Source organism: Somniosus microcephalus, chromosome 34 (genome assembly GCF_052327205.1).
Source record: "Somniosus microcephalus isolate GS21.2 chromosome 34, FLI_Smic_1.0, whole genome shotgun sequence".
In the NCBI taxonomy this organism is placed as follows: domain Eukaryota; kingdom Metazoa; phylum Chordata; class Chondrichthyes; order Squaliformes; family Somniosidae; genus Somniosus; species Somniosus microcephalus.
Genome location: NC_141020.1, coordinates 9,337,208 through 9,359,707, shown reverse-complemented (window position 1 = coordinate 9,359,707; position 22,500 = coordinate 9,337,208). Strand labels below are relative to the sequence as shown.

The following is a 22,500-nucleotide window of genomic DNA, read 5'->3' as shown; positions in this document are numbered from 1 at the left end:
CTCATGCAAATACTTGCTCATGGTTCAATTCTTTTCCAAAGGTGAAATCAGCCAACACTCGGGGCCACTTCCTCTGTTACACCTGCAGCAAAGCCTTCCCGTTACAACGCATGCTGACCCGTCACCTGAAGTGCCACAGCGCGGTGAAGAAACATGTCTGCCGCTTCTGCGGAAAAGGCTTCAACGACACCTTTGATCTGAAGAGGCACCTGCGAACGCACACAGGTACGGCGGGGGGGGCAGGGCTGGAAACCGGAACTTCCGTTCCCTTGAAGGAAGGGGTTCGGAGGTCAAACGCGTGTGCCGGAGAGGCAGCGCGTAGACCTGGAACGTCCGCTTTTTTTTTTTTTTTTTACAGGTTTCTCCGTGCAGGTAAGTCCCTAGCAGCTGCACGTGGAAAAAGCAGGCACAGGGCCTGCTTTTAACAAGGTAAGAGGTTAATTAAGTAAAATTAAAACATTTTTTCCACAGACTTATCATTTTAAGATACTTTAAAGAAAGGTAAGTTTATTTTTAGCCCCGTTAAAAACTTTAATTTTTTCAAAAATTTAAATTTTTGTTTAATAGTTAATTTATGTAATTTATAGTTATTTTTAAAATGTGATGTTTAAAAAAAAATGTATTTGAAGTTTTACTTAGGTTTTGGGGCCGATCTCTACTCATAGATTTGACAGCTCTTCCTGTCAAATCTATGAATGGAAATGCAATGGCAATAGATTGGGAGAAGGGGAAGTGCAACGAGACCTGGGTGTCCTTGTGCACCAGTCGCTAAAGGTAAGCATGCAGGTGCAGCAGGTGGTTAAGAAGGCAAATGGTATGTTGGCCTTCGTAGCGAGAGGGTGATCCATGGGGACGCTGCGAACTAACTGCGCCCCTGGGATACGCGAGCACTGCACGCCGGCAGCTGGAGGAGGCCCAGGATCGGAATCCCACGCGGGCCCACAGCTCAACGGCAGGCGCGCTAGGTAAGTGCAGGTCGGGGGCTTGCACCCGCGGGAAGCCTCCGACCCGAATTTCTGGCCAAAATTTTGACTCATTTATAACTTAAAAAATACTTTTTAAAAAAAGGTAAGTTTATTTTTAGCCCTGTAAAAAACTTTCATATTTTTTTCAAAAAATTAAATTTTTGTTTAAAATATTTTATTGTAATTTCAACTCATTTAAAAAATGTGATGGTTTTTTAACAATTTATTTAATGTTTTACAGTGTTTTAGGGGGTGATCTCCATTTATATATTTGACAGGTCTAATCTGTCAAGTGTATGAAGGGAGATTCCCTTCTTCTATCGGCTCCCCATGGCCCACGTGATCCCAGGGACGCTTGCGAACCGCCTGCGCCCTCTGGGATACGCGGGCCTCTGCGCACTTGCAGTTTGGAGAGGCCCAGGAGCGGAAGTGTCCGCACCTCGGAAGAACCTCAGATAAGTCCGCACGCAGGAAGCCTCCGATCGGAAAATACAGGGCCATTTAAAAATAAAAGCCGCACATGCAAGTGTAGGAATCATTTCATTCTACAGGAAACTCTCGATTTACCGGCACCTAAATAACCAGAAACCTCTGTTAACCGGCAACATTCAGGAGTAGGTTCAGGTAAGTTTTACTTCGTATTAGTGGCAGTTCCTGGCTCTGTGACCGGGGTTCCTACACTTGTTGCTAAGCAACAGGGACGCTTGGTCTGTGGCCGGAGTTCCTGCACATGTTGCTAAGCAACAGGGAAGCCTGGATTTGTTGCTGTGTACGGAGCTCTCGTACCTTTTAACTGTACCTCTCTGTAATCCGGACTTTTTGATAAACCGGCACCACGCCGGTCCCGTCGGTGCCGGATAATAAAGAGTTTCCTGTACTTTCCATTGCTCTCCTGAAGGCGTGCAGTTCATGTGCTTTACCCCCCCCCCCCGCCCCTCAGGGCCGCTGGATCAAGAGCAGAAATCCTAGCCGATTTTAGTCAGCCTCTCTAAACTAGGGCACTGAATTGGAGCAACTCACCCTGGCTGAGGTCAGCTTACTGGTGCAGATCAAGGATCAAACCTGGCCTCTTTGTGGCCCAGGTCGCTCAGGCCCGCAGCAGGGGGTGCATTTACCAACTGACTCATCACAAAGCTGCGCTCCTCCCCCACCCCATCCCACTTAGTGTTGATTGCAAAAAGCCATCCGCCGAGAAGCATAACCGGCTCGGACGCCTCGACTAGTGTTATCCTGAAACTAATTTTAGGAGGCTGCAAATTAATTGAATGAAATCGGCTATTTCATAGAGTCATAAAATCTCACAGCACAGAAGGAGGCCATTCGGCCCATCGTACCTGTGCCGGCTCTTTGTTAGAGCTCTCCAATTAGTTCTTTTGCCAATCAGCGTAAATCTGAGTCCTCTGGTCACCGACCCTCCTGCCACTGGAAACAGCTTCTCACTGTCTACTCTGTCAAAACCCTTCATGATTTTGAACACCTCTATCAAATCTCCCCTGAACCTTCTCTGCTCTAAGGAGAACACCAGCTTCTCCAGGTATCCTTTTTCTTTTCCTTCCCGTTTTCTTCTCTTGGACTTCACTTACAACCACGACAACACACTGAGAACGCTTCCTGCTCTTTGTGGTTCAGTGTAATATTCGGTGCGTTTACCAGCCGGACAGAGAACGCAGAGTTTCAATTTCTGTCAGTGCAGGGTGCCACAGTAAAAGGCACAGCTCAAGTGCAGCTTTTTTTCTTATTTGTTTCTGGGAGGCGGCCGACGCCAGCACACTGATTGCCATATCCTTGGTTACCCCCCCGAGAACAAAGTGGTGAACCACTGCAGCCCGTGCCGACGGTGCTCCCATTGTGGCACTGATCAAGCAGCGATAAAGGAGCAGCACTACACGTCGGACTGGTGTGTGTGACTTGGAGGAGAACCTGAAAGTCAGGGTGATCCCTTAAACTTGCTCCTCTTGACTCAGTGGTAGAGGGCACAGGTCTGAGAGGTGCTGCTGAAGTAGGTTTGATGAGTCGCTGCAGTGCATCTATTGTTTGAATTGGTGTGTGATACAAGACATTAACTCACATTTACCTCCAGAGAACAAAGTGGTGTGCTTTCCCCTTGAACCACTGCAGCCCCTGTGCTGATGGTACTCCCATTATGACACTGATCTAGCAGTGATCAAAAAGGCAAATGGAACGTTGGCCTTTATTGCAAGGGGGTTGGAGTATAAAAGCAGGGAAGTCCTGCTACAACTGTACAGGGCGTTGGTTGAGACCACACCTGGAGTACTGCGTACAGTTTTGGTCCCCTTATTTAAGGAAGGATATACAAGAAACTCTCTTTTTACCGGCACCTAAATATCCGGAAATCTCTCAACCGGCAAAATTCAGGAGTAGGTTCAAGTAAGTTTTACTTCATATTAGTGGCCGTGTAACTGGGGTTCCTGGATCTGTGGCCGTGTAACCGGGACTCCTGCACAAGTGCAGTGTAACCGAGGCTCCTGCACTTGTGGTCGTGTATGGGGCTCTCGTACCTTTTACTATACCTCTCTGTAATCCGGACTTTTTGATCAACCGACACCACGCCGGTCCCGTCGGTGCCGGATAAAAAAAGTTACCTGTACCTGCATTGGTGGCAGTTCAGAGACGATTCACACGGTTGATTCCTGAGGTGAGGGGGTTGACTTAGGAAGAAAGGTTGAGCCGTTAGAATTTGGAAGAATGAGAAGTGATCTTATTGAAACATATAAGATACTGAGGGGCCTCGACAGGGTAGATGCAGAGAGGATGTTTCCCCTCGTGGGGAAATCTAGGACTCGGGGGGCAGAGTTTCAGAATAAAGGGTCGCCCTTTTAGAACTGAGATGAGGAGGAATTTCTTCTCTCAGAGGGTCGTAAATCTGTGGAATTCTCTGCCCCAGAGAGCCGTGGAGGCTGGGTCATTAAATACATTTAAGGTGGAGAGAGACAGATTTTTGCAAGATAAGGGAGTGAAGGGTTATGGGGAGCGGGCGGGGAAGTGGCTTTGAGCCCAAGATCAGCCATGATCTTATTGAATGGCGGAGCAGGCTCGAGGGGCCAAGTGGCCTATTCCTGCTCCTGTTTATGTTATTATAACAATCCACAGGTAATAGCCAAGCATGTTATAGCGTCACACTTGGCACAGTGGTAGAAAGTCTTGCATTTCTATAGCACCTTTCACGACCTCAGGACGTCCCAAAGTGCTTTACAGCCAATTAAGTACTTTTGAAGTGTAGTCGCGGATGTAAAGAACAGGGGAGAGTACTCCCAGTGCCTCGGCCAACATTTAAATCGCTCAAACACCTAATAACAGATGATCTGGTCATTTATTTTACTGCTGCTTGTGGGAGCTTGCTGTGCACAAATTGGCGGCCGCGTTTCCTACATTAAAAACAACAGAAAACGCTGGAAAAACTCAGCAGGCCAGGGTAGCATCTGTGGAGGGAGAAACGGAATCAACGTTTCGGGTCGAAGACCCTTCGTCAGAACTGGAAAAAAACAGGAAAAGGGAATAGATTTTAAAGCAAGTGGGGGCTGGGAAAAGGGGGAGGGGGATGAAAGAACAAAAGGGAAGGTCAGAGACAGGATAGAAAGCAGGAGAGATTAAGAGACATTAAGAGATATTCAAGGAACAAAGGCTGGCTCTAGATGAAGTGTGAATGGCGCTGGCAGAATGAAGGTCAGCTGCCATGGGGGATTTCCTACATTAAAACTGCGACTACACTGCAAAAGTACCGACTGCGAAGCACTTTACAAACGCCCGTTCTGTCTTGCTATGTCTTTTTATCTGTTACTTTCTGACGGGAAAAGACTGACGGTCCCGTGTTTGTTTGGGTAGGTATTCGACCCTACAAGTGTGAGATGTGCGAGAAGGCGTTCACGCAGCGATGCTCCTTGGAATCGCACCTGAAGAAGATTCACAGCGTGCACCAGAACTACGCCTACCGGGAACGGCGCTCCAAGATCTTCGTATGCGAAGATTGCGGTTTTACTTCCAATCAAGGGGACACATACTTCCTCCACATCAGGGACCACCACCCCACCAGCCCTTTACTACGCAAGTACCTGCGGAGGCAAAGCGCCTCACTCCAGCACAGATTAAGCATGCTGCTCTTTTCACGTTGTGTGTAAAAACTAGCCAAGACAGAAAGAACTTGCATTTCCACAGGGCCTTTCACCACCTCAGGATGTCCCAAAGTGCTTTACAGCCAATGAAGTACTGTTTGAAGTGGAGTCACTGTTGTAATGTGGGAAACGCGGCAGCCAATTTGCGCACAGAAATGTTGATGATGACCAGATCATCTGTTTTTAGTGATGTTGGTTGAGGGATAAATATTGGCCCCAGGACAGCGGGGAGAACTCCCCCTGCTCTTCGAAATAGTGGCCGTGGGATCTTTTACGTCCACCTGAAGGGGCAGACGGGGCCTCGGTTCAATGTCTCATCTGAAAGACGGCACCTCCAACAGTGCGGCACTCCCTCAGCACTGCACTGGGAGTGTCAGCTTAGATTTAGGTCCCCTTGGCTGGGGCAGGGGTATAGGTGCTACACGTGGCTTCAGTAGCTCTGGGCTGGGGGGGTGGAAATCACCTAGAGTTGTTCTTCCTTACTGATATCCAGTGACCCCCCCCCCGTTAAGAATGTGTGCGTGTACATACACATTGGGTATATACACACACACTGCAAGATCCTGCAAATCCATTGGCAGGATAGGCGCACCAATGTCAGTGTTCTCGCTCAGGCCAACATCCCCAGCGTCGTAGCTTTGACCACGCTCGATCAGCTCCAATGGATGGGTCACATTGACCGCATGCCCAATACGAGACTCCCAAAACAAGCGCTCTACTCAGAGCTCCAACACGGCGAGCGAGCCCCAGGTGAGCAGAGGAAACGCTTCAAGGACACCCTCAAAGCCGCCTTGAAAAAGTGCAACATCCCCACCGGCACCTGGGAATCCCTGGGCCCAAGATCGCACAAAGTGGAGGAGCAGCATCCAGGAAGGCGCCGAACACCTCGAGTCTCTTCGCTGGGAGCAAGCGCAAAGAGCGGAAGGCGCGCACGTCAACCCAAGCACCCCACCCACCCGCCCCTTTAACCACCGTCTGCCCTGCCTGTGACAGAGACTGTAGGTCCCGCATTGGACTCATCAGTCACCTGAGCGCTCATTCTTAATGTGGAAGCAAGTCATCCTCGGTTCCGAGGGACTGCCTAAGAGAGACACACATTGGGTGAGGGCTGGTTCCTATTCAGGCGTGATGTCTTCATGTCCAAACAGTCCAACAATCACTGTATAGGCACAGGCCATCTGTCTGTGCGCTCAGGGAACTGCACTCCATAATGAATCAGCTCCTCCAGGAGGGGAGAAAATAGGATGGGGGTAGAGGAAGAGAACGGGTGCTTCTTGAGCATGCGGCCGCTCACCCTCCCTCCACACATCCACCGGTAAAGTAATGGACTCTCAGCCCTGGAGGCCCACAAGTTCTAAATCCCATTTTAATTCCTCTGCTTTTTGTTAAATGAAACCGTGGGCTTCCTATGCCTGCACCCTTGTTGGAATGCTCGAGGAACTGGGGGCAAAACACGGCAGGGTCACAATGTGCGCCATGGCGGGGGGGGGGGGGCTCATGTTCCCCACTGTCAGCTTTTCACTTGCGGTGGCATATACCCGGCCAGAATGATTGAGTAATTCCCCCATCAATCACGCCCGGAGACCGCACTGCTGTTAAGTGACTGATTTTACGCACATAATTTGTAGAGTATAGCTATCCTCCACTCACTGCATCTTGCTGGTGAAATCACCCTGCTTTAATCGGGAGGTGTTGCTGTAGTTTCGATCAGCAGTTCTGCTTGCTGTAGTTCGTAGAGACTTCTTTTTAAAATAGACTCTGTAGACTGTTTGCTGTTGTGCGCTTTAAACAGACTCTGTTTGCTGTAAAATAGACTTGTTTGCCTTAAGTCCTGCCATAAGTCGCGCCACCAACTCATCGACCGACACAGTGGTGTCATTAAACACTTTGCTTTCAGCTAATTGGAAGGGGCGTGAGGGCCATCAGTGGGTTTGGCAAGAGACTTTATTTAAAAGAGGATAAATAATTTTAAACTGGGGTGGGAGGAGGAAATATGAGTGTGTGAGAGAGAGAGAGAAAAATCAGCAGGATCAGATCTGTCTGTTGGGCTGAGTGTGATGCAGCATTGACTGCGATACGAGGCACTCTGACTAGGTTAAGCGGGAAGCGTGGGATACAGGAACCTGGTGAGACAATTCACTGTGTGGTGGAGAGTGAAAAAAAGCACCGTGTGTTGTGCTGCCCAGCCACACAAGGCTGGTAGGTCCCAGAACTCAATGAACTGATCTTGGCCTAGACTCCGGGGGCTGGGGAGGGCATTTAACCTCAGTGCAGCAAGGCCAAGTTACCCAGAAGTAGTTTCTATCCAGTGATTCTTGCTGGGTGTCGAGGGACGATTGGATCAGGCTCCGCTGTGATGCCCACTGTAGTTGACCAGCATCTTCACACTCGCTGTCTAGATGCACACGGGACGAACTGCCACTGGGACGAGGTACCGGGAGGGCTGCTGGCACCCGTGAAACCGCAGCGCTTGATCAGGAAAGATATGGGGGGGGGGGGTTTGGGAGAAATCTGTAAACGGTGCAGCACGGTGGCATAGTGGTTAGCACTGTTGCCTCACAGCGCCAGGGACCCGGGTTCGAATCCGGCCTCGGGTGACTGTCTGTGTGGAGTTTGCACATTCTCCCCGTGTTTGCGTGGGTTTCCTCCGGGTGCTCCGGTTTCCTCCCACAGTCCAAAGATGTGCGGGTTAGGTTGATTGGCTATGATAAATTGACCCTTAGTGTTAGGGGGATTAAATACGTGGGGTTACGGGGATAGGGTGGGATATGTGTCGGTGTAGGCTCGATGGGCCGAAATGGCCTCTATCTGCACTGTGAGGTTTCTGTGATTCTGTGTGTGAAAGCCAATAATACAGCTGCTCGGGATGCAAATGAGATGCAAACACAGCACCTGCTGGAGCAGAACAGCTCTGAATTCACATCCAAATCCCTCAAACACATTTGCAATTCATTCCCCAACCACCTATTATTTGCAAAATGTACACAAAGTACAAGGTGTCCCCGTAATGGCTAGTGAAGAAATTGGTGCTGGGCAGGTCAGCCCATCAGTGAAGAACGAGAATGTGTCAGTAGGGCAGCAGAATTGCAGAAAGATCTACATATTCTGCTGCATTAGCGTGCAGATTATAAGAATGAATTCTCAAAAAATATATACAGGGAACACAACAACAGCAACTCGTATTTACATAGCGACTTTAACGCAGAAAAACGCCCCAAGGCGCTTCACAGAAGCGATTATCAAACAAAAATTGGCACTGAACCAAAGGAGGAGATATTGGGCAACAGGTGAGCAAAAGCTTGGTCAAGGAGGAAGGTTTTAAGGAGCCTCTTAAAAGGAGAGAGGCGGAGAGGTTTAGGGAGGGAATTCCAGAGCTTGGGGCCCAAGCAGCTGAAGGCACGGCCGCCAACGGTGGGGGCGATGAAAGTGGGGAAAGTGTAAATGTCGTGTATTTTTCCTCAAAGACACAACTTTACACAAGAGCTATTACATAATGCAATACTTCATCAGTAGGTTACTGAAGCTGATCCAACCATATTTTAGACAGAATTAGATCCACACAAAGACAAATATCGAAGGGTACAGGGAAAGGGGATTAGAGTAGATAGCTCCGATGTGGAGCAGGTCCAGGCACAGTTGACCAAATGGCCGCCTTCTGTGGTGAAAATTCTACGATTCTATGAAACAAATCTCTTTCTAATGGGTTTCAGTTAAAACAGTGCACAGAGTATTATTCCAACATTTTTTTAAATAACTTTTATTACTGTATTTACAAAATTAGCAAAACATCAGTACTACAAATATGGCTTTAAAAAAAATAAACATTTTTACCGCAGTCTTGATTTCTGCCTCTACTTCTACATTATCCCTGAACTGACACATCCCACTGACTGACGGGGAATGTCTCGGGCAGCACAGTCAGACAACGGCACAGCAAAATCCTCGCGGGGGTCAACACCGTGCGTCTTCACTCAGTCCAGCGATGGCCGCAATGCGGCGCTGTGCACACGTAATACAGTCTCATAGCGTCCTGCAGTAAAGGAGGAAAAGGCTGCATTAAAGCACGCTGAAAAACTCGCAATTCTTTGTCACTAGCGACCAGTCACGAATACCACTCAACTCATTCACAAAACGGAGACACAGATTCCGGTCATGTCCCTTACATTCGAACATTTTGCTGGCCCTTTTAAAGCCACAACTGCTGTTAAGGAGTGTGATGGAATACGCTCCACTTGCCTGGATGAGTGCAGCTCCAACACTCGAGAAGCTCGACACCATCCAGGACAAAGCAGCCCGCTTGATTGGCACCCCATCCACCACCTTAAACATTCACTCCCTCCACCACCAGCGCACCGTGGCTGCAGTGTGTACCATCTACAAGATGCACTGCAGCAACTCGCCAAGGCTTCTTCGGCAGCACCTCCCAAACCCGCGACCTCTTCCACCTAGAAGGACAAAGGGCAGCAGGCCCATGGGAACACCACCACCTCCAAGTCTCACACCATCCTGCCTTGGAAATATATCGGCCGATCCTTCATCGTCGCTGGGTCGAACTCTCTCCCTAACAGCACAGTGGGAGCACCTTCACCACACGGACTGCAGCGGCTCAAGAAGGCGGCTCACCACCACCATCTCAAGGGGCAATTAGGGATGGGTAATAAATGCTGGCCTTGCCAGCGATGAGCACATCTCAAACGAATAAAAAAAACTCATTAAAATCTCTACTGTACAGGGCTGCACATGAAATAAATTTAGGCAGTCCTGGTCTAGATCTGAATAGACATGTGCTCACAGCACTGCACTGTCTATAATTTATCAGTGAGAATCTTCTGCTTTTTTACATTTACTGCAATAATTTTATGTATAAATTTTATACGCATATACAGGAAACTTTTTTATCTGGCACCGACGGAACGGTGTGGTGCCGGTTGATCAAAAAGTCCGGATTACAGAGAGGTATAGTTACCAATGTACGAGAGCCCTGTACACAGCCACAGATCCAGGGACGCCGGTTACACGGCCACAGATCCAGGGACCCCGGTTACACGGCCACTAATATGAAGTAAAACTTACCCGAACCTACTCCTGAATTTTGCCGGTTAAGAGAGATTTCCAGATATTTAGGTGCCGGTTAAAAGAGAGTTTCCTGTATACAGATACACACTATCCTTTACGTATTATATATAATATATATCTACTTACAAAAAGCTTTACTACATCTCCACACTACGTTTAATTTCTCGCATAGCAAGTCCCTCAATATCCTCCAAAAACGATCAGTTTTGAATTGTTAGCGCTCCCCAGTTAGCATGTAACCATGGTGCCAGATTCCCATACCACTCCAACCAAAGGTCAAACTTAACGTTTTTCATCACCCAGTCTCATGGCTTAAACAACAAAACCCCCCCACACATACAGCCCGAGTAACACAAGCCTCTTCATTCTCCCGTTAGCCCTGGTTACACATTCAGCAACGGTCACAAGACTGAAGAAAGCAGAGAGCTACATGCATTCTGGGCTCCGCAGCCGAGCGTTTACACGGTGCTTATAATGGCCGTCTGAACTTGTGCGGGGCTGCTCGACGATACTGGGATTGGCAGAAGTGCAGCGAGAAATCACTAGTCCAAAAACAAAGTAGCGTCTTGTACCGACAGCTAGTTTCCCGGTTCAACGCGCTCCCAGTCTTAAAAACGGATAAATTAAAGTTCGGCTTTCTTTCCAAAGGAAACTAATAATATGTTTGTTCTGTGCCCTCTACTAAAAGAGCAACTCATATATCCATGCAACTTATGTGGTGCACTGGCATAAGTGGTTTGAATATATACTTTTAACAACTACATGTATATCTTGCAATGGGTTCCATTACCGTACCTCAGCTCTTGCACTGTGCGATTGGAAAAACACAGCTTCCTTGTGTCCGCACCTGTAACGATATTTAAAAACAGCTGTAACAGACTTGAGGAGGACGTAGGCAGACGGGTGAAATGGGCAGACACACGGCAGATGAAGCTTAGCGGAGTGGGAGGAAGTGTAGTCCAGGTAGCTGTGGGAGTCAGTGGGCTTGTAGTGGATGTTTGTCGATAGCCTATCGCCAGAAATGGAGACAGAGTAGTCAAGGAAAGGGAAGGGAAGAGTCGGAGATGGACCATGTGAAGGTGAGGGAAGGGTGGAAATTGGAAGTAAAGTGAATGAAGTTTTCTAGTTCAGGGCGAGAGCAGGAAACGGCACCGATACAGTCATCGATGTACTGGAAAAAGAGGTGAGGGAGGGGACCCGAGTAGGACTGGAACAAAGAACGTTCCACATATCCCATGAAAAGGCAGGCATAGGTTTTTCAGGCTGTTTCGGATTCTGCCATCCCCATTTGCAACATTTAATCTCTCCTGCCTCCCACCCTAGCACAGAATATTCCTTCAGTTCCTTCCCTCCCCCCTTTCCCTACACCTGCTTAAACCCTGTTCCACCTCGAACCTTTTCCAGTTCTGACGAAGGGTCACAGACCTGAAACGTTAACTCTTTCTCTCTCTCCACGGATGCTGCCTGGCCTGCTGAGCGCTTCCAGCATTCTGTTATTTCAGATTTCCAGCATCCGCAGTATTGTGCTACTTTATAAAACACTGTTCAGCCTCAGCTGGAGTGTTGCGCCCAATTCAGGGCACCGCACTTTAGGAAGGATGTCGAGGCGTTGTGAGGGTGCAGAAGAGATTTGCGAGAATAATGCCAGGGAGGAGGGGCTTCAGTTACTTGGAGAGACTGGAGAAGCTGCGGTTGAAGAAATTCCTCCTTATCTCGGTCCTAAATGGCTTACCCCTTATCCTTAGACTGTGACCCCTGGTTCCGGACTCCCCCGCCATCGGGAACATCCTTCCTGCATCTAGTCTGTCCAGTCCTGTTAGAATTTTATAAGTTTCAATGAGATCCCCTCTCATTCTTCTAAACTCCAGCGAGTACAAGCCCAATCGACCCAATCTCTCCTCATACGTCATTCCTGCCATCCCAGGTTATCAGCGAAGATTCACCAGACTTTAATATGTTTCTATGTTCTTAGAGCAGAGAAGGCACTCAAAAATCACAAAGGGTTTTGATAGGGTAAATAAGGAGAAGCTGTTTCCATTGGCAGAGGGGTCGGTAACCAGAGGACACAGATTTAAGGTAATTGGCAAAAGAACCAGAGGTGACAGGAGGAATAAAAAATTACACAGCGAGCTGTTGTGATCTGGAACGCGCTGCCTGAAAGGGCGGTGGAAGCAGATTCAATAGTAACTTTCGAAAGGGAATTGGATAAATACTCGAAGGGGAAAAATTTACAGGGCTGTGGGGAAAGAGCAGGGGGTGGCGTGGGACTAATTGGAGAGCTCGTTCAAAGAACCGGCACAGGCACGATGGGCCGAATGGCCTCCTTCTGTGCTGCATCAGTCTATAAACTTATCTTCTTTCTCTTCTTTTCTTAGGCAGTCCCTCGGAGCCGAGGATGACTTGCTTCCACATTAAGAATGAGTTCTCAGGTGACTGACGAGTCCAATGCGGGACCGACAGTCTCTGTCACAGGTGGGGCAGACGGTGGTTGAAGGGGCGGGTGGGTGTGGGGTGCTTGGGTTGACGCGCGCTCCTTCCGCTGTTCCCGCTTGCTCCCGGCGAAGAGACTCGAGGTGTTCGGCGCCTTCCCGGATGCTTCTCCTCCACTTTGTGCGGTCTTGGGCCAGGGATTCCCAGGTGTCGGTGGGGATGTTGCACTTTTTCAAGGAGGCTTTGAGGGTGTCCTTGAAGCGTTTCCTCTGCCCACCTGGGGCTCTCTTGCCGCGTCGGAGCTCCGAGTAGAGCGCTTGTTTTGGGAGTCTCGTATCGGGCATGCGGACGTTGTGACCCACCCGTCCATCGGAGATACTAGCCCTATTAAAGTTAGTTTTGAAGCCCTGTTGCATTCCAGCGATTTAACTAGTTGCCCAAATCCCGAGACCCTTCTCTCCGTTGCTCTTGAATCAATCTGATTGGTTTATGGGAACCGCATGTCTACCGCCCCAAACCAGAGGTTGGAACTCCGGGCTTTTATTTTTTTTTAAATGGTGGCCAGTGTTCTACTTCACAACCCCCAGAGCCGCCCTGGCTCACTGGTGTGTGTGTGTGGGGGGGGCCCCCACAGATTTCCTCCTTCAGCCTCCAGTCTCTTCGTCCCCAAGCTCCGGCTGCTCGAACCGAGTGTCGCGGGCTCTTTCTCCCTGGGTCGCAGCCTCTCTCATCGTGCTCCCAGGGCACGGGCCCACCTACACTCCAATCTCTGAACCCACCTCTGCTCTCCAGGACTCGGGGTCACATCCAACCTGTTCCGGTTGGAACGTAGCATTATTTTATTTTTTTGGAAGAGGGAAAGAAACAGCAAACGCAATAATCGTGAAAGCATACGTTGGCAAAGAAACTTCACTGGTAGGCGAGTGTGCGGCGATTTGTCTGTATAAGTAGGGTGAAGCTCAGGAGGAGCTGGGCAATGTACGTTAAGTAATAGTCATCGTGGAAAGGATATGGGGTTTAAAAATTGACTCTGGGTTGAACAGGACAGCGAAGTTGTATACCCAAGAAATAAGAGTCTGCGGCCATTCGGCCCCTCGAGCCTGCTCCACCATTCAATAAGATCATGGCTGATCATCGACCTCAACTCCACTTTCCCGCCCGATCTCCATATCCCTTGATTCCCCTAGAGTTCAAAAATCTATCCTTGAATATACTCAAAGGCTCAGCATTCACAGCCCTCTGGGGCGGAGAATTCCAAAGATTCACAACCCTCAGTGACGAAATTCCTCCTCATCTCTGTCGACCCCTTATCCTGAGACTATGACCCCCCCCCCCACCTAGTTCTAGACTCTCCAGGCAGTGGAAACAACCTCTCAACATCAGGTACGGCCCAAGCGAGCTGGTGGTGGAGGGGGGCTTTGAGGTCCCCCCCCTCCCCCCCCCCAACGATAGCTAGATCTTGCCACTATCAAGTTGGAGAAAGGTCAGGCTCATTCACAATAATGTCGGACAAGCAATGTGACTTGGAGGTGAAGCATTAACCTTATAATAAAACAGGCCTTTCCCCCTCTACCCGTCTCCAAAAAGACCCTCTGTTCCAAACCTACTGCAGTGAGGAAAATTAGATCCAAGCCATGAGCTTCTGCAACACTGCTGATAAAGGTACTCTATGATCAGCTAACAAAAACTGGCGTGTATAACAGAGTGTGGGGTAGCTGAGAAACACCAAAAGCTTATCAAAGGGGCCCAGGCTATTAAGTGGTGCTGCAGTTCTTTGACCACGCTCGATCAGCTCCGATGGGCGGGTCACATTGTCCGCATGCCCGATACGAGACTCCCAAAACAAGCGCTCTACTCGGAGCTCCGACACGGCAAGAGAGCCCCAGGTGGGCAGAGGAAACACTTCAAGGACACCCTCAAAGCCTCCTTGGAAAAAGTGTAACATCCCCACCGACACCTGGGAATCCCTGGCCCAAGACCGCACAAAGTGGAGGAGAAGCATCCGGGAAGGCGCCGAACACCTTGAGTCTCTTCGCCGGGAGCAAGCGGGAAGCCAAGCGCAAACAGCGGAAGGAGCGCACGTCAACCCAAGCACCCCACACCCACCTGCCCCCTTCAACCACCGTCTGCCCCACCTGTGACAGAGAGTGTAGGTCCCGCATTGGACTCATCAGTCACCTGAGAACTCATTTTTAGTGTGGAAGCAAGTCATCCTCGGTTCCGAGGGACTGCCTAAGAAGTGTTCTACTTACTTTGGGCAGGGGTGATCTTCTGTTCTAGGCAGTGTCGGATCCTGTGCCACATCTGCGATGATTTGCGTCAATTCACTGTTTAAAAGAGGGGAAAAAAAACATCTTCATGAAGACAATGCAGGAAGGGCTGGACAAAACAGTTTCGGAGCAGTACAATAGCCATTAGTGGAAAGTTCAACCGTACGAGGCCCGGGACCGGATATCTGGCAGGTCTGAACGTAAAAGGAAAATCAAAACGTAAAGGCCACGGAACCCGTCAAACCTGAACGAACTCTGCCAGTTTTATGCCACTTGAGCTTGTGTGCAGCTCACCGGGGACCTCTTGTGATAGAATCCCAGCATTACAATATTTTACTGAATGGGTCTTTGCAAAGCACCTGAAGAGACTAGCACTCTGCATGTGCAGATTGCATAATACTTGTTAAAAACATATGCCCCTTGCTGGTCCGACCAAGTTGTTTTTGGTACTAAAATATTCTGTTGATCAATGGAATGGTCCAATACTGTTGTTAAACGGTTATAGAAAGAGCATGTGCTGCTTACTTTTCATCTCGTCTCCCCTTTGTCCTCTGAAGGTGGGGGGTCCGAGTATACGGACCAATGTTCCGTCATTTTTTTCCGTTGCCGCGTGGTCCCTTTAACTGGCTGCGCGACCCGTTTAAAAAAAAAAACATGCATGCGCTAAATTTGAACAGTGCAAGAGCCAGTGAGCAGCCTGCGCGGGGGCCCTCACAGACACGGTGCATCCGGGCGGCCGCGAGGGAACATTTGATGCAAAGCCCAGCGATCCTTCAGTACATCACCAAAGTGGCCAGTCCTCATGTGCAAGCCTGGGCAGCAAGGCTGTTTTGAGCATCGGGAAGCCATCACAATGGCACCTGATTCTATATCCTGACCGGACGCACACATACTTTTTTTTATATTCGTTCATGGGATGTGGGTGTCGCTGGCAAGTCCCAGCATTTATTACCCATCCCGAATTGCCCTTGAGACGGTGGTGGTGAGCTGCCTTCTTGAACCGCTGCAGTCCGTGTGGTGAAGGTGCTCCCACAGTGCTGTTAGGGAGGGAGTTCCAGGATTTTGACCCAGCGACGATGAAGGAACAGCCGATATATTTCCAAGTCAGGATGGTGTGTGACTCGGAGGGGAACTTGGAGGTGGTGGTGTTCCCATGTGCCTGCTGCCCTTGTCCTTCTAGGTGGAAGAGGTCGCGGGTTTGGGAGGTGCTGCCGAAGAAGCCTTGGCGAGTTGCTGCAGTGCATCTTGTAGATGGTGCACACTGCAGCCACGGTGCGCCGGTGGTGGAGGGAGTGAATGTTTAAGGTGGTGGATGGGGTGCCAATCAAGCGGGCTGCTTTGTTCTGGGTGGTGTCGAGCTTCTTGAGTGTTGTTGGAGCTGCACTCATCCAGGCAAGTGGAGAGTATTCCATCACACTCCTTACTTGTGCTTGTAGATGGTGGAAAGGCTTTGGGGAGTCAGGAGCTGAGACACTCGCCACAGAATACCCAGCCTCTGACCCGCTCTTGTTGCCACAGTATTTATGTGGCTGGTCCAGTTAAGTTTCTGGTCAATGGTGACCCCAGGATGTTGATGGTGGAGGATTCGGTGATGGTAATGCCGTCGAATGTCAAGGGGCGGTGGTTAGACTCTCGCTTGTTGGAGATAGTCATTGCCTGGCACTTGTGTGGCGCGAATGTTACCTGCCACTTATCAGCCTAAGCCTGAGCGTTGTCCAGGTCTTGTTACATGCGGGCATGGACTGCTTCATTATCTAACACACTTCCCAGCCGGAGCTCACAGGCAATGTTCCCTCTAAGCTGCGTGGCCGTGCTGGAAAGGATTCCGCCCAGGCCGCTCACCGGCTTCTCCATTGTAAATGCCGCGCACCAAAAGAAACAGGCCGCGCGAGAACAAAAGCGCAGCTTACGGGGAGCACCGGTCACAGGCCAGCGATCGGATCAACTTTACACTCTCTCTAGCCCAGGGCACTCGGGTCAACAGCAGCAGCCGACCGAGACCAGCTAACGCAGCACAGGTCAGAACCGAAACTGGCTCGGTGCCACAGTGAGCACTTACCGGCCATGTTCAGGGGCGCTGCGAAGAATGGGATCGATCACACTCACGGTAATTCCAGCTCCCTGCTGCATCGCCAATGATGCCGCAAGTACTGACTTTAGCTGGAGTCTCACTGGGAGATACAGCTGTAATTTGTCGGCCTCAGTTACAATGGTGTACCGCTTAAACCCGCACACACGGGCTCTACTTACTCGACTTCATGCGTGATCTTGTTGACGTAGATACAGCTGTTATCGGCTTCTTGCTGGTAGTCGCAGTTTCGACACTGAAATTTAAACGGAAAGCACTTGAGCCACAAGATCAAAGCCTCAGTTTTTTTCAGGGTTATAGCGAAAGCACGAATGGATTGGGAAAAAAAATAAAAGGACATCCTTCAAAATCTATTCAGCTGGCATTTGCACGCCAATGGACGAGTTGGATATATTTCTTAAGGCTAAAGGGATCGAGGGGTATGGGGAGAAAGCAGGGACAGGGCACTGAATTTGGATGATCAGCCATGATCGCATTGAATGGCGGAGCAGGCTTGAGGGGCCGAATGGCCTACTCCTGCTCCTATCTTCTATGTTTCTAGGAGTCCTCTATTAAACTGAGAGACTCAGGTAACAGGCCAAAGCCCACAGCGCAGGCCACTAGCAGGCTTGAAAAGTGAGAGAGAGAAGAGGAGATAAATCAAGCAATAGTTAGATGAGAACAAGCTTCAGTTTGAAGTCTGTAGAGGAAGCACTGAAGGAGAGACACAGTTTGTTTTGCTGTGCTGGGAGAGAACGCGTTAGGGTGTCTGACAAACTTGCAACTCAACAGCTGGTATGTTTGATGGCTTCGATTTGCCCTTCAGTCCCCACACAATCCATCCTAACGATGATGTACAGATTGGGAACTCAGTGATGTAGTTAGGCGCTGATGTTAATTGCAGCACCCAGACAACCCAGCGCAGACTGTGGATTGAGCCCGAGACATTCTGCACCTCGGGGCCTAGTGTTAACACTGGCCAGTGTCTTTATCCACCAGGCCAATGGGCGAGCGCCTCACTCCACGTTCAATCAGAAATTTGCAACAGCCCCAGCTCAGAGGTTTTCGGGCTCCTGTGCGTCGTGAACCGCAGCACTTCACCGAAAATAATCTTGGACTCGTACAACACGCTTAACACAACTGCGAACTCATTGCACTGGGTGTGTTTGCGCGTCACTGGATTTAATCAGCTTGTCTGGTACTTGCAGTTGTGACTCCATTCCAATACGAGACTTACAATAAACACACGTTCCTCGGTCGGAAACGTTCAGACTTTGTCCGGACACGTCCTGGATTTAAGCGATAAACTGAGACTACTGCTCTGCTATTTTCACACAAACCCATGCACAGTCCCTGCTATTTCCTTTTCTCTCGCTCAATACTAGCGTCACAAGTACCAATCTTGTCTATAGTATCGCCTAAGGTGCGTTTACATTATAGACTGTACACCTTGGCTGTCCCGCAATTGGTTCCACTCCTAAATATAAACAGCGAGATCTGCAGCAAACCAGAAGCAGCCAAGACCGCTGGACAAGTGAGCCTGAATCAGTCATCAGGTTATGGCCATTCATTCCCACAACAACAACAACGTGCATTTATATAGCACCTTCAACATAGTAAAACATCCCAAGGCCTTTCACAAGAGGATTAACAAACAAAATTTGACACCGAGCCACATAAGGAGATATTAGGACAGGTGGTCAAGGAGAAGGTTTTAAGGGGCGTCTTAAAGGAGGGAGAGGCGGAGAGGTTTAGGGAGGGAATTCCAGAGCTTGGGGCCCAGGCAGCTGAAGGCACGGCCGCCAATGGTGGAGCGATGGAAATCAGGGGATGCGCAAGAGGCCAGAATTGGAGGAGCGCCGAGATCTCGGAGGATTGTAGGGCTGCAGGAGATTGCAGAGGGAGGGGGACGAGGGCCACGGAGGGATTTGAAAACCATTTACGCGTGAAGTGATCGGACAATTTCCATTGAAATCATCATCTTCTCGCCCAGTAGCTGAGGGAGTACGCGGCACTGAAGCAAAACAGACCCAAGACTGTCTCACTGTCAGCACCAAGCGAGCTCAGCTGTGGCAGGAGCACTGTCATTTACCTTGGGCGAGAGCGGGAGAGGCGTGCTACACTTGGTATTTTTGGCCTTTTTAGCTTAAATGAATTTCTGTGTCTTCCGAAGAAGAGGGATCTGGGTGGAGCCCAAGAGCTACTGATCCAATAAATGAGGACATGGAGAAGGACACACAGCAAAGCTCAGAGTTAGATCATGGCTGATCTTTTATCTCATCATTTACCCGCCTTGGTTTCATATCCCTAAAAAAAATCTAGCAATCGCAGTTTGGAAATTTTCACTTGACCCCCCACAGCCGCAACAGCTTTTCTGGGGGAGTTTTCCAGATTCCCACTGCCCTTTGTGTGAAGAAGTGCTTCCTGACATCACCCCTGAACGGCCGGGCTCTAATTTTAAGGTTATGCCCCCCCCCCCCCCCCTTGTTCTGGACTCCCCCCAACCAGAGGAAAGTGTTTCTCTCTACGTACCCTGTTGAATCCTTTAATCATCTTTAACCAGCTCAATCAGATCACCCCTTAATCTTCTATACTCAAGGGAATACAAGCCTAGTCTATGCAGGAACAAGAAAGTAAAAGTAAATGTAAAAGCACCTTTTCTGCAAAGAACACTCCTGAACCATCCGACATACAGTTCTGGATGAGCAACAATTTTCTCCAGTTAAATGTTGGGAAGATCGAAGCCATTGTTTTCGGTCCCCGTCACAAACTCCGTTCCCCAGGCACTGACTCCATCTCTCTCCCCAACATCTGTCTGAGGCTGTTCGCAACCTTGGTGTCGTATTTGACCCTGAAATGAGCTTCCGACCACATATCCACAGCATAACACAGACCGCCTATTTCCACCTCCGTAACATCGCCCGTCTCCACCCTTGCCTCAGCTCATCCGCTGCTGAAACCCTCGTCCATGCCTGTTACCTCTAGACTTGACTATTCCAACACACTCCTGGCTGGCCTCCCACATTCCACCCTACGTAAACTTGTCATCCAAAACTCGGCTGCCTGTGTCCTAACTCGCACCGAGTCCCGTTCGCCCATCACCCCCTGTGCTCGCTGACCTACATTGGCTCCCGGTTAAGCAGCGCCTCAATTTCAAAATTCTCATCCTTGTTTTCAAATCCCTCCATGGCCTCGCCCCTCTCCCTATCTCTGTAATCTCCTCCAGCCCCACAACCCCCCCGAGATATCTGCGCTCCTCTAATTCTGCCCTCAAGGATCCCTGATTATAATCACTCCACCATTGGCGGCCGTGCCTTCTGTTGCCTGGGCCCTAAGCTCTGGAAGTCCCTGCCTAAACCTCTCCGCCTCGCTACCTCTCTTTCCTCCTTTAAGACGCTCCTTAAAACCGACCTCTTTGACCAAGCTTTTGGTCACCTGCCCTAATTTCTCCTTACGATAGCAAAATATTGCGGATGCTGGAAATCCAAAATAACAGAAAATGCTGGAAAAACTCAGCAGGCCAGGCAACATCCGCGGAGAGAGAAATAGAGTCAACCTCTTTGTCAAGATTTGCCTTGACAAAGAGTTTGACTCGAAACGTTGACTCTATTTCTCTCTCCACGGATGTTGCCTGGCCTGCTAATTTATCCTTATGTAGATCGGTGTCAAATTTTTTTGTCTTAAAACACTCCTGTGCAGCGCCTTGGGATGTTTTACGACGTTAAAGGCGCTATATAAATACAAGTTGATGTGGATAGCCTTAGGCTTGTGTATTTCCCTTTTACTTACACCTGCGTGGGTGTACACTCGATGAAAAGATGCACCGTGAGGGAGCTGGGCTCCTGGTCAGGACCACGGTCTTTGCCACAGATCAAAGCGCTGGAACATAACATTCTGTAACCAAAGGCCAGCAAACCCAGGAGATGAGGTTCAGCAAAGGGTTTTTTTTTTTTTTTTTTTTGCAGGCAAGCTGGAGAAATCCAGCAAGAGCAACTTCCACAATCAGGTGCCCTGACACTGCACGGGGAAGAACACAAGGATTCGCTTCTCTTAGGCAGTCTCTCGGAGCCGAGGACGACTTGCTTCCACATTAAGAATGAGTTCTCAGGTGACTGATGAGTCCAATGCGGGACCGACAGTCTCTGTCACAGGTGGGGCAGACGGTGGTTGAAGGGGACGGGTGGGTGGGGTGCTTGGGTTGACGTGTGCTCCTTGAGCTTGGCGTCCGCTTGCTCCCAGCGAAGAGACTCGAGGTGTTCGGCGCCTTCCCGGATGCTTCTCCTCCACTTTGTGCGGCCTTGGGCCAGGGATTCCCAGGTGTCGGTGGGGATGTCACACTTTTTCAAGGAGGCTTTGAGGGTTGAAGCGTTTCCTCTGCCCACCTGGGGCTTTCTTGCCGTGTCGGAGCTCCGAGTAGAGCGCCTGGTTTGGGAGTCTCGTATCGGGCATGTGGACAATGTGACCCATCCATCGGAGCTGATCGAGCGTGGTCAAAGCTTCGATGCAGGGGATGTTGCCCTGAGCGAGAACACTGACGTTGGTGCGCCTATCCTGCCAATGGATTTGCAGGATCTTGCGGAGGCAGCGTTGGTGGTACCTCTCCAGTGCTTTGAGGTGCCTGCTGTATGTGGTCCATGTTTCTGTGGCATACAGGAGGGTGGGAATCACTACTGCTCTGGTACACAAGGATTCGACTAAAATGGAGCTTCATACTGGAGTATTTCTTTAACAACAATCCATGGCTTCCATGATTTGTATTCCTGCCTCTTATCTTTCCAATTCTTCCGATGCTTCAGCAGAAACGTCTCTGAACCCACGAATGTTCGGCCAACCTGATTGTTGTTCCTGATGTTGAGCTTTTAATTAAATGTAATGACACGGAGATATCTACAAGATGCACTGCAGCAACTCGCCAAGGCTTCGTCGGCAGCACCTCCCAAACCCGCGACCTCCACCACCTAGAAGGACAAGGGCAGCAGGCGCATGGGAACACCGCCACCTCCAAGTTCCCCTCCAAGTCACACACCATCCTGACTTGGAAATATATCGGCCGATCCTTCATCGTCGCTGGGTCAAAATCCTGAACTCCCTCCCTAACAGCACTGTGGGAGCACCTTCACCACACGGACTGCAGCGGTTCACCACCACCTTCTCAAGGGCAATTAGGGACGGGCCTGGCCAGCAACACCCACACCCCATGAACGAATAAAAAGAAATTACTTTTCTTAAAATTAGTTTTCTCTGTGGATGAGCAAAAATGACAAGAATCCCTTCTTTGATTACACCCCAAGAAATGCTCACAATACACAGAACACCCCCTGTTCCTGGGACTAGGGACAGGGTCACTGGCAAGGCTTGGAAGCTAAGCAGAGCCAGGCCTGGTTAGTACCTGGAGGGGTGACCACCAGGGAAGACCAGGTGCAGAAGGTCACGGAAGGAGCCCCGAGGAGGGGCGGTTGGTGAGAAGGTCACGGAAGGAAGAGCGGCTGGTGAGGCAGGCCCGGGCGTTGGGCTGAAGATTGTCGGACAGGAGGAATGGTGGAAATGGAATGGCGGCGCGC

General features: G+C 49.8%; 2 protein-coding genes across 2 annotated transcripts in view; one reads left to right on the top strand and one right to left on the bottom strand.

Moving 5' to 3' along the window:
* The first annotated feature begins 110 nt into the window (after positions 1–110).
* Positions 111–6,074, top strand: LOC147096740 (putative transcription factor Ovo-like 1). The gene is made up of 2 exons (XM_085973154.1): positions 111–225; positions 4,809–6,074. Exons 1-2 carry the CDS (start codon positions 111–113, stop codon positions 5,099–5,101), a joined length of 408 nt encoding a protein of 135 aa, XP_085829280.1. The 3' UTR covers positions 5,102–6,074.
* A 2,749-nt stretch (positions 6,075–8,823) lies between these two features.
* polr2i (RNA polymerase II subunit I) overlaps positions 8,824–22,500 on the bottom strand; it is a 15,774-nt gene continuing 2,097 nt past the window's right edge. Inside the window, exons 3-6 of the mRNA XM_085973354.1 lie at positions 17,122–17,195; positions 14,854–14,928; positions 10,967–11,018; positions 8,824–9,125 (exon numbers count right to left, since the gene is read on the bottom strand). Coding sequence (XP_085829480.1) covers positions 9,063–9,125; positions 10,967–11,018; positions 14,854–14,928; positions 17,122–17,195 — 264 coding nt within the window. The 3' untranslated portion in view covers positions 8,824–9,062. The remainder of the gene's footprint in view (positions 9,126–10,966; positions 11,019–14,853; positions 14,929–17,121; positions 17,196–22,500) is intronic.